The sequence below is a fragment of the Myotis brandtii genome, unplaced genomic scaffold, assembly GCF_000412655.1.
Source record: "Myotis brandtii unplaced genomic scaffold, ASM41265v1 scaffold136, whole genome shotgun sequence".
Classification (NCBI taxonomy): domain Eukaryota; kingdom Metazoa; phylum Chordata; class Mammalia; order Chiroptera; family Vespertilionidae; genus Myotis; species Myotis brandtii.
The window spans coordinates 938,452-950,130 of NW_005354829.1; the positions used below are offsets into that span (position 1 = coordinate 938,452).

General features: G+C 39.8%; 1 protein-coding gene across 1 annotated transcript in view; it reads right to left on the bottom strand.

The window, feature by feature from the left end:
• Positions 1-11,679, bottom strand: part of CPE (carboxypeptidase E) — a gene marked incomplete at its 5' end in the record, with an annotated part of 87,565 nt that overhangs the window by 26,627 nt on the left and 49,259 nt on the right. The window contains one exon of the mRNA XM_014535021.1: positions 1,959-2,155. Within this exon, the coding sequence (XP_014390507.1) occupies positions 1,959-2,155 (197 nt within the window). The remainder of the gene's footprint in view (positions 1-1,958; positions 2,156-11,679) is intronic.

An 11,679-nucleotide genomic window follows, 5' to 3' on the forward strand; every position in this document is an offset into this window, starting at 1 on the left:
ATTTATTGAGATTAATTATTTATTTCAACAATATCCTCCCATAAATGGCATTTCACTATTTTACTGATATAAACATGAAGAAATCAGGTTTAAAATAATTGTTATGGCTATTTTGAAAATATTTTCAATAAGTATTTTAAACATTAACAATAATAATAGCATTTAAACGGTATTTATCATCAAATTGCAAAAAAGTCAACATATATTAGCTGGTAATAGATGACGTGTTTCAAATCATACTACTCTATAGTAAGGTTTAAATAAAATATTTATTGCCTCTGTAAATAAGAGCAACTTATTTTTAAATATTCAAAAGAATAAATTACTAAATAAGATGAGAAACTTAAAATGAGTTTAACATCAGTTATTTATATATTAATAATATGCTTCCCTCTTATAGTCTTCGTGAAAAGAATATGAGCTCTAGAACAAAAGTTCTAGAGCCTTATTAGTTGGAGAAATTTCTGTTCAACTTTAAGGTCTTCATTTCACTAATGGTATAACCTGGAAATTTAATGGGTTTCTAAGATATTCAGTTCTATTCCATAATGTAGATTTTAGTTATTTACATATTAATAATATGCTTCCCTCTTATAGTCTCCGTGAAAAGAGCATGAGCTCTAGAACAAAAGTTCTAGAGCTTTATTAGTTGGAGAAATTTCTGTTCAACTTTAAGGCCATTTCACTAATGGTATAACCTGGAAATTTAATGAATTTCTAAGATATTCAGTTCTATTCCATAATGTAGATTTTTTTACTATTAAATTATATCAAATCTCTGCTATAGATAATTTCCATATTTCTGAGGTCATGTAAGCTCAGATACCTTAGACCAGTGGTCGGCAAACTGCGGCTCGCATTTACTTACAGAAATTCACTGTCTGGGTTTCTTATAATGTCAGGTCACTGGATCTTTTCTTTTTAAGCTACAAATTGACTTCTTAACTTTAGCTAAATATAGCAAATATATATTTTAATATGTTCTCATATATAAGAGAATTATCTCAAAGTATTGAAAACAGCAAATATAATGTCCCTGTCCAAAAAAAAGAGAACACTTACCATATATCTTCTCTTAAAACACCATTACTTTCCAGTTTCTCAAACAGCTAAAAAAAATTTAATTAATTTTAAAGGTAGGAAGGGTTTTAGAGGTAGGAGGGGTTTGTTTTGTTTTGTTTTGTTTTGTTTTACTTTACTCATCATAGATAGACACTGATAAAACATCAGTGAACCATTTCTCTGGGCAAAAATATATTTCTTCTTTGTTTTCAGTAGAGGGCGCAATGATATCAATTTATTCAGACACAGCAACTGATGTGTTGTAAGAATTTTTAAAACATGCAATACCTGACTATTTAATCAGGTGCACTAACCTCTTTTCCAAGGCTTAGATTGCCAAATTTAAAAAATGAGAACAGCCAACATAACAATTGCCCTCTGGTGTGAATGAATCAAAATTATACCTATTTTTTGTCAGATCAACAAAAAATATATTTTCTGGTGTGCAGCAGAATTTTAGTGATTGTGTGTGCCATGAGATAAAAAAAAAAGATTGAAAATCACTGAGATACAGCGATGGTATCATTCTCCAATACAGAGCAGTAGGTATTTTCATGCTTCTAGAGTTGTGTGTTTTTTTACTTATTTTTTTACTTGTAGAGGTTTAGAAGGAAACTGACCTAGTCACAAACATGGATGAGTAGATATGATTTCTTTAACAACAAAACAAAACACTGATTAAATACTGATTTCTCATTCGCAATCTCTGCTGAAGAAACTCTTACCCATCATCTCTTACCTACTGAATTTTTTCCTTACCAGTAAAACATAAGACTTGTACCCTCCTACTGCATGGTGTGTAAGCTTTATGTGAGTGCATTACTTGTAGATAAGCCCATGTATACAAAAATACAAAGTGAAGGCAGCATGCCTGCTCTGCGCTGGCTCACACTCACCTGAGATGCTGCCTTCTCAAAGCCATCAGGGTTCAGCGAAGGCATGATGTGAATCCGAGTGTTATGGATCAGCTTGACGATGGTCTCGTTCCCTTTTTGGTATTCATTGCACAGGTACTGGGCCAGGAAAATGAGCAGTTCCCGCCCAACAGCCTCATTACCATGCATATTCCCAATGTATTTAAATTCAGGCTCACCTACAAGATAAAAGAGTATAGAGATGTTTTCTATAGCACCCATTAGAAGGCAAATGACATACAGTGCAAAAAACATTATACATCTACTAGTTTATTACACAAAGCTGACAACTTCATTTCCCTCCAGAACTGATGCCGAAGAAATCGACCTTAAATATCAAAATACTCCAAACTCCCCTTCTGTTCTTCTATTTCTCTCTCCCTAGTCACCCACTTCTTATGAACTTAATTGTATCTTCCAAATTCATGTGTTGAAGCCCTAACTTCCAACGTGACTGTATTTGCACATAAAAGCTTTGAGGATTAAGGTTAAATTAGGTCATAGGGGTGGGGCCCTAATCCAACAGGACTGGTGTACTTATAAGAGGAGGAGGAGACACCATAGATCCCTCTCATCTCTCCCAGCTGCACAGAGAAAAGGCCCTGTGAGGACACAGGGAGAAGGCAGATGCCCGCGAGCCAGGAGGAGAGGTCTCCTCAGAAACCAACCCTGCTGGCACCTTGATCTTAGACTTTTAGCTTCCAGAACTGTGAGGAAATAAATTTCTGTTGTTTAAGCCACCCAGTCTGTGGTATATTTTTATGGCAGATGGAGCAGACAAATACACCACCGCTTCCCCAATAACTAATAACGATAATACGCTGTGTGCCTCCTATTGGTCAGACACTGAACTTGCATGTTTTCTTAGTTAGTCCTCCCCAAACATCTAAAAGTGGATATTATTATCCATCTCTATTTGAAGATGAGCACACTGAAGTTCTGATGGCTTAAGAGGCCTGATCACAGTCCTAAAGCTAGGATTCAAGTACGTATCTTCTCATTTAGTTAGAAGTCTACACTTTATTTTTTTTTTTAACCAAAGTGATTAAACTTCTGTGTGATTGAAATCCTAGCACCAATTCTTACTGGCTGGCCTTGAACAACTTACTTCGGCTCTGTGGCTCTGTTTACCCACGTGTAGATCAGATGACAGATTCTACCTCATGAGGTGACTATAAAAACTAAGTGAAATAGTAAGTGTAAATGCTTACAAAAGGCCTGGTGAATAACAAGTGCTATGTGTTTGCCATAATTATTTTAATATTATTATTGTGTGACATTATCTTGTCATTGTGAGGTGCTTTGGTACACATCATCTAGTCTTCTCTTGACAGCAGTCCACCAAAATGTGGAAGACAGATATCGGATTATCCTTTTGTACAAATGCAGCCCAAAGAGGATGTTTTGCTGAAGGACCCAGAATTCAAACCTAAGTCACAGTGGCCCATTTCTGCTGCTCTCCATTGCCTTTTAGGGGGAGAAATAAAATTGCCGAGCGACCTCAGTGAATCCTGTAGCTCCGCTCCTTTCTGCTTCATCCACTCTCAGCAGTGGGAAAGACGGCCCCAGCTACAAAACCACTAGGACTGCTCACCTGGGTTTAAAAAAAAAAGTTGGAAATGCTCAGCTGGCATGGCTCAGTGGTTGAGTGTCGACCTATGAACCAGGAGGTCACAGTTAGATTCCTGGTCAGGGCACATGCCTGGGTTGAGGGCATGTGTAGGGCATGCCGAGGCAGCCGATCAATGATTCTCTCTCATTGATGTTTCTCTCTCTCTCCCCCTCTCCCTTCCTCTCTGAAATCAATAAAAAAAAAATTTTTTTATAAAGTTGGAATTATTTTTATCCTGGAAATACATTAGCTAAATGTTCTTTGCACTCCAGTGTTTCTCTTCAGAACGTATAAATCTTTCACCTTTTTACTAAATGTTCTTTGCATCTGATTCCTGAGTATGTGATTTAAGTGACTGCTCACCACAGAAAGCCATGCCCTGTGTGACCTCTCAGCCTGAGCTTAAGCTCATCTTCTAAGGATCAGGTGGGAGCAGGATCAGTGTTATTTATATGCCCTCGTTTTCTACTTTCAGGGAAACCCTAATATAACCACCTCCCTGAGACTTGCCCAGGAGATGTGTGATTTCACGATTCCTGAGTGTGTGATTTAAGTGACTGCTCGCCACAGAAAGCCATGCCCTGTGTGACCTCTCAGCCCGAGCTTAAGCTCATCTTCTTCTAAGGATCAGGCGGGAGCAGGGTCAGTGTTATTTATATGCCCTCGTTTTCTACTTTCAGGGAAACCCTAATATAACCACCTCCCTGAGACTTGCCCAGGAGATGTGTGATTTCAAAAGCCCTAAGAACCTTCTTCGTTTCTGTCAAACTCCCATGCTTTGTACCTTCCCCTGAGTGGGTTGTATTCATCTGACTGGGGCAGGAGAAACTGGAGCAGTCCATTGTGGAAGGAAACAGAGTGCTGGCAGCCAGAGGAACATTACAGCCCGCCTGGCAGTTCTCTGAGAGAACGGCACTGTTGGAGGCATTCTGGCCCTGCTCCCTTACTTCACCCAACACAGCTTTGAAGCTTCGGTCACTCAAAAGAGCTTGGCCCACAACCCATAAGAGTAGATGGGCACACTGCAACTTTCTATTACTTCTCTGGATTAAAAAACAAAACAAAACACACAAAAAACATCTTTAATAGTCACTTAGCCCCCCCTAATGTTTTGTATGGCTGTCACGGTGTGGTCTGCATTTGAATTCGAATGCTGTGGGATTAACTCCTGCTCTCCCAGTTCTACCAAAGGCGGTACCACTCCCTAACCTACTTTATTCAATTACGTTGCCAACTCCTGATTTTCTGGTTCAGGAAATTTCCAGTATGGTTTTGCTTCTGTGACTCTCTAGGAAATTGCCCTCAGGAACAAATCTTCCCCAATGCGTCTATTGTATTTGTGAGGAGATAGAAATAATAATGTCAATGCTTTAGGTTGACATGAAGATAGGACTGTAAAGGTCATTTTATAGAAGAACTTAATAAGTGGAAATAAAATGCAAGGCACATATGAGGTAGCAAAAGAAAAGGCAATGGTATTTTTATCTTTGTCTTCAGGGATAAATTAGATCACTAGATAATGCTATCACTAGAATATAGATGGACTGTAGTCTTATAAGCCTACTGACAGGCCTTCTGGGATGGAGAAGAGCTACAGATTGGCTATAGCATTTGTTGGATGTATATGTTCAAATTCTGGTGTGAGACACTACAAGGAACCCAAAAGCAAATAAAGCAGCATTCCTAAACTCGAGGAATGTAGGGTCTGGAGGACACAGACATGCACAGAACAGTGTTCCAGAGTAAGGCAACGATGAAGGAATGTTGGATCATAAACAACTGGCTTCCAGAGTCTAAACTGGAATATTCCTATGGCCTCTGTGGCTCCTTTCTGATCCTTTGCCCTCCCAAAGCGAGAGTTATCATTTCAAATACAACCCCCATGGGGTCCCCTCTAAGGCCTAAAAATCCATCAGTTAACTTCTCATTTGCATTTATCATAAAGCCCAAAATTCTCTACAAGATTTTTAAGTCCTGCCAAGCCAGTGTGGCTCAGTGGTTGAGGGTCAACCTATGAACCAGGAGGTCATGGTTCAATTCCTGGTCAGGGCACATGCCTGGGTTGCGGGCTCGATCCTCAGTAAGAGGGGAGCAGGGGGCAGCCGATCAATGATTCTCTCTCATCATGGATGTTTCTATCTTTCTCTCCCTCTCCCTTCCTCTCTGAAACCAATAAAAAATATATTTTCCCCCCCAAAAATGTTTTTGTCCCACGTGGTCATGTCTGATCCACCTCCCTGCTTCCTCAGGCACCATCCTCCCCTCTCCATCTTTCAGCCACACTTCCTTCGACAACATGATGCGCTCTTGCCTATGAGCTCTTCTCACACACACATCTTGACCTCACATGCTTCTGATCATGGATAAATATGGTTTTCTCAGAGTATGTTTAGTCTAACCCCACTTCCTTTGTTATTTTCAGTATCTCAGTTTGAAAATATACATTAATCAGTGTGGTTGCTTGTTTAATTCCCTATCCCAAGACTGTATGGTCTAGTAGTACAGAGATGGTATCTATTTTAGGTCCCTAGTGTATCATCCATGCCCAGCGTAGAGCTGGAAACATAGTAAGAGCGCAAAAAGTAGCAATTAAATAAATTCATGAGTCAAAGAGTAAATGTATGGTCTTGTTTTTAATCCCATCCTCCCAACAGCCTGACAGACAGTACAGCACGCCCTTGGGATGCAGGTGCAGCCCCGGTGCCTGAACACCTTTCTGGAACAGGGAAGGGCATAAATGAATAACTAAAAGGGACTTGAGTTAGTGTCAGGAAGCCCGTACCCAGGCGGAATATTGAGAGGACTCGGTGCTTGTTGATGTATCCGACATTCTCCGGCAGGGCTGGGAATCCTTCTTTGGGAATGAAGGCAGCAGTGTTGTGAACAGCTGATTCGCCAGGAACAAGATTAATCTCCATGGTCACGAGAGAACCACAAAACCTCTCTAGGCAAGCAGCTCCCTAGGCTATTTTTGTTGTGAAGCCTACACAAAGGGTTCCGAAGAGACTGCCTTCAGAAAATGACATAAAATTGAAGGCTTTGAACTTGAAATAAGCCTCCCTCTGTCCATTTAACTTCAATTTACTTAACAAAGGAGTGACAGCTTTTCATCAACACTTAATTTTCTTTCCTGGGGCTATATAAATAGAGTTTACAACAGGTTGTTAAATGGACGACAGCAGGCATGCCTGTTTACAAAGTCTACAGAGAGCAAATCCCAGGGTGAGCAGGTACGTCATTCCTTGCGGATGCAGTGGGTAATGCGCACGTACTGGCTCATCTCTCCCCTAGCAACGGAAGAAAAGGCATTGCGGACTATTTGTCAGTACGTTTAAGGATGGTTGTTTTTACACACATCTTACTTTCCTTACTCACTAATTCATTTTCCTTTTTACACAGTAGTTACCCTGAGTTCCTGATCCTGCAACTGAGGAATCATAGTATTTGCAAAGGGTGCATAGTGTGGACTCAGAAAGTACAGTTTTCCTGTTGCATCAATTTTTCCACAATTTAGTGTAACTACCCAGTTTCCAGTCACTTCCCAGGGCACACAATCTATCAAACCATTGCTAAATGATAACTCACATACCGAGTCCTGCCTGGGTGGGCCGAGTTCCTATCTTTTTCATCTGTATCACAGAATAATTAATGTACCTGACTGGATTTGTATTCTCATTAGAACAAGATAAGAATAACTTACAAGTTTTTAAAAATAAGCTCCAAAATTTTACTGAAGTCAGAGGTAATTCAATAAATTCCAAACCAGAGCAGGCAAATGATTTTCATTTCTATACTTGTAACTCTTAATTTGTCCCAACTATGTACAACTAAATCAGTAAAAACAAACAAACAACAACAAAAAATAACCCTTAAGGAAATTACACCCCCAGAAACCCACACCTCTTAGGCTTAGCATGTAGGTGAAGTTTGAAGCTGACTGGTAGCTTAGTAAAGCCCCCAAATGGTATGAATTAATGGCTTTAAAGTGACCAGAGTCCCTAAAGCAGAAAGCCACAGGCCCAATAGGCTGAGCCTAGAAAAAACTGTCAAGTAAAGGAGTAAAAGTAAAAAGTAATACTGTCTGCCTTTCCCATAAAAAGGAAAATTTTCTTTTACTCCTTTATTTCATCCAATAGTCAGCCCGTCTGTCTCTTAAATATTTTCTTGTCTTGGAAGCAGCTGACTGGCTGACCATTTGGTAGCATTATTGTTTAAGTTCCCTTTCAAATCTTAGAGTCGCCCTAACCGGTTTGGCTCAGTGGATAGAGCGTCAGCCTGCGGACTGAAGGGTCCCAGGTTCGATTCTGGTCAAGGGCGTGTGCCTTGGTTGCGGGCACATCCCCAGTAGGAGGTGTGCAGGAGGCAGCTGATCGATGTTTCTCTCTCATCGATGTTTCTAACTCTCTATCCCTCTCCCTTCCTCTCTGTAAAAAATCAAGTATAGCATCACTATTTAGAAAAAATAAGTAGGTTAAGGGTATTTTAAGAAAGAATTTTTTAAAATTACAGTTGACATATAATATTATATATTAGTCCCAGATGTACAACATAGTGATTCGACATTTACGTACCTTACAAAGAGATCAGCATGATAAGTCACCTTACAAAGTTGTTGTGATATTGTTAACTATATTCCCAATGCTGTACTAGTACATCCTCATGATTTGGATGAAAAAGAACTTGATTATAGTAGCAGAATGCTTCCATCTTTCATTATGTAAATAGAGATGAATTCACATTCAGACAAACCTATTCTTTCTCTAACATCAAATTATTGCCAAAATAGAAGTCCACTCACTCATTTGAAAATTATGTACTAAACTCACTGATTACACAATTCTTAGAACTGGTGACAATTGCAAAATACATGTTCCTAGTACATAAAATGTACTACACACATTGCTGAATTATCTATAGTATCTAAAAATAAAACCCCATTTCGCAAAGATATCATGGTAAATATGCACACAACCAATGATTTTGAGAAATAGACAAATAGCTAGACAAGCAGCACCATCACTGAACCCATTTGATTCACAAACAACTAGGCAAGCAAGCTGGAAACATCTTTGGGACAGATGGGTGTTTTAATCAATCATCTCCCTCCCTCAGTGGTAAGCCTGGGGTTCAGACATTAGTGCTACTAATTGTTTCCACTTGTTTGACGTTCTAACATACAGCCTGTAAATCATTCTTGCAGAATGAACCCTGCAAGTTTCGAGAACTTGTCAATAAGAACAGCATTAATTGGCTCATGTTTCAGCACATCTTAGCAGCCTAAAATACTGAGCATGTTTCCAAAAGAAAATCAAATCTCCAGAGGCCAAATAAGCAAAGGAGGCGGGTAGGTATGGTTATAAAAATAGATTCCTCTTCTACCCACAAGATGAGTGGAAAATAAAGAGGGAGGGTGGGAGGAAAAGAAAGGCAAAGGTGTCCAAACAAACCATAGTTCTCAGTAAGTGTTAGCTGACAATTCTGATAGTTGTCTGAAACAAAGAGAAAATGATAGATCATCATAGTGAACCGAGTCACGATTACAAAAAGTAATGGAAAACCACAAGTCCATTTCCAGCAGTCATCTCTCTTTATGTCCATGAATGAACATCTCGTCCTGTTACAAAGGTGAATAGATGAGAGGATAACAGTGACGTCATCAGAACCTGCATGGATGGAAAATGTCAAGCATTTCTAGCAGACATGAATTAATGAGAAAGAAAAACTTCAATTTGCTATCAAGTGGTAGAAACATTGACTACCCAGAACAAAATCAGCCATGTGAAAGCTTAGTTGAACAATCGTTTTCCAGAAACTCCTTGGAACTGTCTTTTTTATTCTCTCAGGAAGAAGATAGCTCAAATGTCAAACTGATTTGTCAAAACATCTTCAGGATGCTTGTGGGGAGCTGATATAGGGTTAAGCCTCGGACTTACCTGTTGGTAAAGTCACAAACAGGTCTTCCAAGTCTTAAACAACCCAATCCGAGAGGTGGCCGCTGATTTACGCGCTACCATTTAAAAAATAGAAAAGGGGGAATTTGCCGGAAGCCAGTCCATCCTTGCTGCTTGACACAGTCGCTGCAGGGAAGAAACATCTGCACAGCATATGTTTCAAGGGACCTGGGGTATATGGCATACTGTTCTTAATATGTTTGCTCCCCTTCTTAGCACTATGTGTTTTAACCAAGGTCGCCTCTCCAGGAAAGGTTGTTTCCCCAGGTGGGGATTTTTCCCTGGAGTTAGGGATTAACAGGACTAAGGAAGGGAATCGGTAAAACCCCTTAACTAAGTGCCAGGCAGGTAGTTAATCACTTTAACTACAACAATCACGCTTAAGCTACACAATCTTTATTTAGGATAATCTCCTTCAGTTACTTCCTTGTAGCTTAACAGAACAATAGAGTAGTGACCTTGGATGGAGATAACAAATGCCCTAACCTTTGGAATAGAATGCATAGGATTAAAATCAAATGGTATAAATACAGATGTAAAAGGAGAATAAAAAAAGAACCTCCCTATGCTGATCAACTGAATGCTGTCTCCGTGACGCTCCTTCTTTGCCGACTCCGTCCACACCTTTGGGAACCCCTGGACCTGCTGGGGCTGGACCCCAACAGATGTTGTTGGTTTTTTTCAACATCATAACTAAAGACTTGCAGCACTAAACACACACCAGTCTCAGAAACAGTAGGCAATGCAATAGAATCTTTCTGAAGGAGAGTGAAGCACCAAAAGATGCGTGTGGGATGCTCCTTCTTCGCCGACTCTGTCCACACCTTTGGGAACCCCTGGACCTGCTGGGGCTGGACCCCAACAGATGTTGTTGGTTTTTTTCAACATCATAACTAAAGACTTGCAGCACTAAACACACACCAGTCTCAGAAACAGTAGGCAATGCAATAGAATCTTTCTGAAGGAGAGTGAAGCACCAAAAGATGCGTGTGGGGCTTTCTGCATGCCTTAGCAGAATAGAGGCTGGACCTAGCTGGTGATGAATCCTGTGGGAGGACTGAGTCTACTCCGGGTCTCCCTCCGGATTATTCTGCACCAGGACATGCATGAAGTGTCCTGTTTTGTTCAATCCAATTTACAAAAATTGTGCTTTGAACTCTATGTCAGAATCATTGTGCTTCTTATTCATACAGATTTCTGAGCTCCATTCCCAGAGATCAGACATCAAAAGGTCTGAGAAGGGACCTGAACACCTGTATTTTTAAAGGATCTAGAGGTGATTTGGATGCCCTTCCAGGACTGAGAAGGAATGATTTTGGTGGTGAGTGCAGGGAAAGTCTAGTTGTGGGAAGAAGTTAATGACATCAGCAGACAGGTGGAATTCCAGCAGCCTAGAGTCATTGGGATACAGACTGCCTAGGGTGATGGTTCTTAACAATTTATGGGTCATAGACTTTCTGAAAATTTGATTTAAATAAAACTGAATTCTTTTCCTTCACATTTGCAAAAAAAACCCCACCAAATTATGTGAAGACTTTACAAACTTAAGGAACCATATACTAACTAGACAGATGGCAGAATCAGGAGAGAGGGAGATCACAGCCACTATAAATGTCTACATACATCTCATCTCTTACACAGGCTTGTTTTCTGATCCCAGACAAAGGAGACTATTACATGTCCTTCCTTACTGCAAATGAAGCACAGCAGTATGGCAGCAACATAGCACTGTGTTTTTTAAAAAGTTGGGGGTTTGGGGAGCATGGACTTAGGTGAAACAACTTGGGTTTGAATTTCAGTTCTAACATAGTATATCTAACCTTGAGCAAGTATCCCTGACCCTAATCTTAGTATTCTTTTCTATAAATTGGACTACTAAATCTCTTTTGTTGAGTTGTCAAGAGGATTAACAATAAGTTCCCAGGGTGTACCAGGCTGCTTGCCTGTGAAGCACTCTGTGAATGTGAAAAGACTATGTGGAACTTCCAAACCCAAGAGTGGGCAGAGAATGAGAGCAAGAGACACTGACTTGTAAATAATAAGAGAACTCTTTAGAAACCTGAGTGCTTTTTCTTTAAAAAAAAAAATTTTTTTATTGATTTTTTATAGAGAGGAAGGGAGAGGGATAGAGAGTTAGAAA